This window comes from Anarrhichthys ocellatus, unplaced genomic scaffold, assembly GCF_004355925.1.
Source record: "Anarrhichthys ocellatus isolate YVR2014 unplaced genomic scaffold, GSC_Weel_1.0 scaffold10, whole genome shotgun sequence".
Lineage (NCBI taxonomy): Eukaryota > Metazoa > Chordata > Actinopteri > Perciformes > Anarhichadidae > Anarrhichthys > Anarrhichthys ocellatus.
The window spans coordinates 161,042-168,362 of NW_022280040.1; the positions used below are offsets into that span (position 1 = coordinate 161,042).

The 7,321-nt window shown below is 44.1% G+C and overlaps 1 protein-coding gene across 1 annotated transcript; it reads right to left on the reverse strand.

The window, feature by feature from the left end:
• Nucleotides 1-279: 279 nt before the first annotated feature.
• eef1e1 (eukaryotic translation elongation factor 1 epsilon 1) lies at nt 280-7,043 on the reverse strand. Its single transcript, XM_031849794.1, has 4 exons — nt 6,930-7,043; nt 5,963-6,160; nt 3,497-3,592; nt 280-2,059 (listed from the first exon to the last, which is right to left on the reverse strand). The coding sequence occupies exons 1-4, from the start codon at nt 7,011-7,013 to the stop codon at nt 1,916-1,918; spliced, it is 522 nt and encodes a 173-aa protein (XP_031705654.1). The 5' UTR covers nt 7,014-7,043; the 3' UTR covers nt 280-1,915.
• Nucleotides 7,044-7,321: the final 278 nt, after the last annotated feature.

Below are 7,321 nucleotides of genomic sequence, written 5' to 3' on the forward strand. Positions count from 1 at the left end.
ACTCAGACTATGAAACCGTCTGATGCTGCACATTCAAAACCAAATGTTAACATAACTGAGCAGACAATGGCTTCTTTAACGGAGGACCTTACCATAAAGGGCCCCGACTAGTCACAAGGCTCGCTCAAATGACTGCAAGCTGTTTTTATCCTTCCCATCTTCACAAGCAAACAGTCTGAACAGAACTGCACTGAACTCTTGTCTTCTGGCTGGTTTACGAACAGACTCTTTGAGAATTTTGAAAAATACACACCGACAAATAAACAGAGAGATCAGGGGTCACGAGCTGTGTATCTTTTTGATTTTATTGACAGAGGATGAACATCATGGCGACATTAGATAATAAAAAAACACACAGAAGCCACAACAGACACAAAGATATGTAGCTCCTGTTTGGATGGAGCAAAGTAAAAACGTAGCTGAAAGCATGTTAAGAGAAGACAGTAAAGTACAACAGACACTTTGATGCAAACACAAAATAAACCAGTATTATAAGCTTTAGACTAGTGTTTTCTTTTAAAATATGATTTCATTTCCTACCGTTCTTTGTCTACTTATCATTAGCTTCATAATGTTAATTTACAGGATCTGCTGCCACAGCGAGGCCTGGTAATGGCGCTAATAGCAAACATCCAGCCAGCAGCAGTAAGGCTTTCGGAGGCACGGATCATTGTTCACATGTCACAAAAAGATCCCTCGGCCTCTGGGTGCTCTTTTTCCTCTCTTTCTGTGGCCTCCCACCCTCCCTCCCTCGCTGCCTCCCTTCGTCCTTCTCTCTCAAGCATCCCCGTGGGAGCGCGAGGGTTGAAATGACACACAGTGGCTGACTGTCGCCCAGGGGCCTGGGTTCTGGCCTTGGCTGGCTGGATCTGTGTGGCAGCTGGTGAGCCCGCTGCCCTCTCTCTGGCCTGCAGCATCAACAGTGGTGGTAGTGGGACTGATTGGAGCCTCACTCTGATCTCCGACTCTGGGGCTGACGCTCAAACTGCTCACTGCTGCCCACACGACTGGTGGTGAGGAAGTGGATGCAATCAGGAACACACACACACACACACACACACACACTCAACTGTCCAGTCCAATGGCTGAGAGTTGCATGTGAAAAACATAAAATCCAAAGAAAACAAACAAAACGCTACCATCACGTTAGGGATGAGAGCTGAGAGAGACCACGAGACCATCAGGGCAGAGAGATGGCAGCATGACGGTGGTCATTATGGGGTCGTGATGGTGAACCAGCGACCACATGCATTTGGAAAAACTGTTGCTGAAAATGCATTCATGTGGCCTAAAGGAAGCTGCATGCGCTAAAAGCCATAATGTACTGCCAGTTAAGTAACATCTTTGAAGGCTTCTTTTAATACTTGTAATCGCATGTTCATAGTTTAGATCAGACAAAATAAATCCACATTCAAACATATATAAATAGAAACCCTTCCAGACTTCCAAGTCACCGACAAAGTCAAAATTGCCAACAAAAAGCATAAAAGTGCAAATTAATTGTCTGACATTTTTGCTCCCTAGATACTGAATAAGGGTTAAGACACCAAACGTCTTATGAAAAGTGTTGAATGAGTTAAAGTCAACAGCCAATGGCACTGAAATATTAAAAACAAATATTAAATATGAACTGAACTTGATTTTATTAGAACTAATAAAACTGGTTTTGTTTTTACTGATTTTCCTGATAAAACATATATTGTAGAAGATCCAAATAGCGAACAGGCAGAGTGAAGACACAAAACATAAAGGCAGGAATCACGATGTGAAAAACAGGAATACAAATCTTGGGTAATCATGACTATGTGGAAACGTGATGATGATGATGAGACAGACTTTTAGCCCAGGTCCGCTCCACAAGACAGATGAGAGTGTGACGACTCAGGCTAGGTTGGGGGGGGGGGGGTCTCAGGCCTCAGTGGTGTTTGCTGGAGTAAATTTTGTTCCTGAGCACAACTACGGGTGGAAGGGGGTGCCGGATGCCTGGGTAGTGCTGAATGTGGTCGAACCATCGTGTCACGTTCACATACTGCTCCTTCTCCTGGACGGCCAAGTCCACCTGAGTGAGTGAGTGAGTGAGTGTGTGAGTGTGAGAGAGAGAGAGAGAGAGAGAGAGAGAGAGAGAGAGAGAGAGAGAGAGAGAGGGGTTCATCCGATTAGAGAGAAACAGGTTGAAAGACGGAGCATCATGCTTTAATATTTGATGAAGTTAAACAACGTCCTATTCAGTTAGCGATGCCACATTAGTTGCAAACAGTAAATGTGATTTTGACCAGCGGACATTCTGTTTATTTAATGGAACAATAAAGAAAATGTTATTTTGCTGTTAAACGAAATTACTTTTATTTTGTTCTGAAATTGTATCGTAGTTCCTGGATACTTTAACTTCTTCAGGGCTTTAAAAAAAACCTCCTTCTCCAGTCAAACTGATCACGACTGATGAACACACGGAAACCATAACCTGTTGGTCACGAGTTAACAATGGTTCATTTTAAACGGTCACGAGCAAGTTTGTGTCAGACATATTTCCCTGTTAATTGTCAATGCAGGTGACAAACTACAACAACAAAACAATCCTAATAACACAACAGATCAGGATGTCCTTGGGAAAACGAATGGTATTAGACGTGTGCCTTTTCATTATCTCATTAACTGGAATGTGGCCTTTCGCCACACAGACAACACTCCTGCCTACAAGCATTCTAGCATCAGTCAGGTTTAATGTTCGTGTCATGTTGGTCTCCATGAATTGAACATCAGGACGAGCTGTGGTTCAGGGCTGGGCTAGCTGACCCTTGTCCCCGAGGTTAAAAACCACACTGATTGGGAACTAAAGTGACTCTCTTCTGCCTGGTGGCGGGGGTGGGGGCGGGGGGCAACCTTCCATCTCGGCCACAACCACTGACATCCCTCAACATGTGATCTCTCCCTCTCCCCTCCGTCTCATTCCGTCTTCCCCGTTTCGGAACTCGCATTCTTTCAATCCTGGAAGGCATAACAAACTTACTTGTCCCTGGTCTGAGGCTAAAGACATCACTTTGTGCCACATCGCTTTAGCTCTCTGAAGAGAAGTGAGAATGTGTTTATAGCCAACTTGTTCTTGATGCCCTTTGGCCATATGACTAGTCTAATTGTGTGGTACGCACTGTGACAGATTGCTTATTAAAGTTGTGGTTTGATTGAAGTGAGCGCTGATGGGGAGGGAAAGGGACGGACGGACGGAGTCCTTGGAAAATAGTGGTGAGAATGGTACAGAGACACAACAACCCAATCACATGTAGCCCTGAATGTGCAATCCCACACAACTTTGGAAAAATTCCATTCCAAAAATTCCAAGTTTTTTCTCAATTGTTTAAAGTAAACTGAAAAAACCTCATCCAAATCCAAATTTATTTTCACAAACTTGCATCAGCAGATGTTTTAGCGACACATTATAGTTGAAGTGATAAGGAGCACGTGGGAATGTGAACGGCGTGACCCCTAAAAGGTAACTCACTATGAGCGGATGGACTCCATGGAACATGAAGGTGTCCGCTAAGGTGAACCGGTTGCCAGCCATGTAGACCTTGTCCTGCAGGTAGAGGTTGAGGTCCTGTGAGAAAATAAAAGCAAATCAGGTCAACTTATGCAGCATGGCATGTATCTCTTCACGTGACAGATGAATACATTATACATTCTGGATTTATTGTACGAACTGACTCTTTTCTGTTTTGCTGAAAAACGAAGTAGTATGCAGCGATGTAAAATAAGACTTAAATGTAATTTCTTTGTTCTTTACTAAATGTTACTCTCTTGATGGACGCTACAGACCTAAAGGGGGCATGTATGACAGCAGGTTCGTTAACCTACATATCTGTGGGTGCGTGATGTACACGAGTCTGGGCCTGCGTGTGTGTGTGTGTGTGTGTGTCTCTGCTGTGCTATGTGGGAAAGAGTAATACGTAACCTGAGGGGGTTTAGCATCTCTCCCCATGACTGGCGACTTAGCACAGATGCTGTGCAAAACAGGCTATTTGTTTACTTCGCTACCAAATGACTTCAACTCTCGCTCGCAGATCTAATGAAGCTGTCCTAAACTTGGGCGTCGCGATGTGTGTTTCTCAGTCCCGACGTCTGTGTGTGTGTGCAAAGTCGTGCATGGAAGTGCTGGTCCCAGGGGAAGGGACCATCTTTAGCACTTGTACATTGTGCGAAGGGAACACGCCACGCACACGGAGCATCTTGGGGGCAAATGGAGTTATTGTGCGGCAAGAGTGGGCGATGCCAAACAAGGCATGAAGACGGCAGACTTCCTCCCCTTCCACAATCGGATCCTTGCTCTTCTTAGCCTACAGCCATGGAGCTGAAGCCCAGTGGAGCATCAGAGGAGAGGCAGCTCTCCTGCCCCCCCCCCCACACACACACACCCCCAGCACACATGGTGCTCGGAACCCTGGTACCTCTCTACCTGCCCCCTCCGAAACTGTGCACACCTATTAGTGCATTAGGATACAGCAAAGCAAAGTTTGTGACAGAATTTAGTCAATTCAAAGACAATATGAAAAACGTGTCTCTTGAATTGTTTTTTCCACCCTTTGGGTACGTCATGTGCAGTCCAGAGAAGCGCAGCTGTTCCTTTGTTTTTTTTTTTACATTTGATGGAAATGGAGCTAATAAATAGCTGAGATTACCGCACAAGATATATTTACATTACTATCGCAATTCCTTGCATGTCTTCGGGAGTAGTTTTCTGTAGCTACTGCTGTCGCGATCGTCCGGACACCATCTTCTATTGTTGCTGCTTTCCCACACAGTGAATTCACAGTCCCAACACGAGGGGCCGACTGTTGATACATCAGAACTTTCAGAATTAAATCTTGAATACCATTAAATGCTTGAGGGAAATATCTAATTAAATTCATTATGTTTTCTATATCTTTCACATTAGTGGTGCAAAAAAACAAATAGCAGTCAGAAGTCAGAAATCAAGCCTATAATGCAGTACATGGAGTTCAGGATAAGTGGGGAACTGACCCGGGTGTAATTGTCTGTATGTTAGAGCATTACAGTTTTATGAACATACTCCTGTGGCGGCAGCAAGTCACTCAGCACTAGCCTAACTGGTTTAAGGTGGGGTGACAGACATTCCCCAAATATTCAGCTATCCTTGGGTTCAGGGCCAAATTGGCCTTCAGTGTGTATCATCACATTACACGAGTGACAAGACGTTCGCTTCAGAAACACGTCTCAGCTTGAAAGAACTATGAGTTTCGTATTTGCATCCTGGGGTGAGAAAGTTTAAGAAGTCTTGCAGTTGACAGTTTTTTTTTTTTTTTTATCTCCGGATAATTTAATGGGAGATGACTAGGACAGGGGCCACCGGGCAGGCACCAGAACTGAGCTGCTCAGGGCGACTTCCTTCTGTAAGTGGCACCATTAAAATATTTAAGAGGCCTGTCCGGATAACACGCTGCCGCACAGTATGACTCCTCAGCCATGCCACAACAGTGTGTCACGCTGAGAAGTGCGAACACACACACACACACACACACGCACACAAACAAACACACACTTTCATGCTGACATGACAGTGCCAAGAGGCGCCCAGCGTCCTGCAGACCAGTGGCTGCCGATCCATTTCACGCTGACTGGCGTCAGGCACATTAAGGCTTTTCTTTTTCTCTGCTGTGTGGGGGCCATGTCACTGAAGGGCCATACATCAGTCTGTGTTCCTGTCGCTTACACTTAAACAAGACACACACACACACACACACACACACACACAGTGGTCTAGCTGGTAGACAGAGAGAGAGAGAGGGAATGTGTGGGATGCTGTGGCACCTCTCAAAGGAAAAGGGAATTATTTCAATAATTTTCTTCTTCTGACAATCATAAAAAAAAAAATGAAAAAATACAAGATGCAATACAACAGCAATTTGGAAGAAACTATTTCAAAGACTTCCTTGAAGATCCCCTTCTCTACCTTCAGGATGGTCTTGACGTCTTCCCTCGTGCAGCCATCCAGCTTGGTGACTCTGTACTCCAGCCACTGCTGCACCACTGCCCTGCTCTCTGCACAGTCTCCCAGCAGCTCCGGGCGCTTGGCCTCTCTCACCAGGTGACAGGCGACAGTCACCAAGCCCACCAGCGGAGGACCATTGACGTTCTGTAGCACAGGTATCTGCGTGGAGACGAGAGACGGGGAGAGAAACAGGGAGATGGGGAGAGAAACAGGGAGATGGGGAGAGAAACAGGGAGATGGGGATGACGGTGGCAAGAAAAGAGGGATTCTATTTCATTTGATTCAAAATCAGACATCAACTGTGTCTCCTTAAAGAACATGTTTCTTCAGTTCCCAAAAAATGCACCCTTGCTATCTTTACATATTCATGAATAAAACTGTTTTACTTGATAAAAGACACAAAGTAAATGAGGTTGAGTATTTAGGTTAATATCCAGATTAGTTCTCAGTGGAGTTATTCAAAAAGAATTGCTTGCAACATTTCCCATAAATATTAGGCTGAGTTGTGACTTTCTCCCTGTCTTTAACTCATCAATACGGTTACATTCATTTTACAGTGCTACTCCGTAAGGCGAATTTATAGCAGGCATGACGTCCCTCTCCTCCCTCACTTTACTTCTATTGACGGGCATGCGCACATCATGGGGCTATTTCCATTGTTGCCGAGTTGTGGAAATAAAGACAACTGGCATCTAATGTTGCTGCCTGGATTTGATGCATCAGCCTAACCGATGAAAAAGATCACAGACTGATAACACAAGGTTGATATGACACGAACATGCCAGTATTTCCAACACACATGACTCGCTTGTTAGCATTATCTAGCTAGCTGCTGTGTCCTATTTACAATAGTGTACAAGCGTTCTATGAAATAAAACAGCGTTTTAACGCCTAAAGTTGATTACACAAAGAAGTACGGTCATGTCACCTTTTTGTCCCCCTGTGTACTGTATTTGTTCGGCTTTTTTAATCCTAAATATTTCTCCAGCGATGATAGCTCCCGTAAAGCCATGTTTCTGACTGTCGGAGGGGCAGTGCAGTGTGCGTGTGACCTGATTGGGTAGAATTCTGAACTCCCGCCCACTATAGTTTGACTGACTGTAGAGTTAACCAATTACACAGAGCTTGCAAGTCTGTTCATAACGTTGCGTCAGTGAATGAGCAGTCATCAAGAATAAAATAAAATGAAATAAAATAAAATAAAATGAAATGAAATGAAATGAAATGAAATGAAATGAAATGAAATGAAATAAAAACAGTAGGTGAACTAGAATTGTACAAATTTAAATCTGAAATGTATCAATATTAAGGAAATTAATA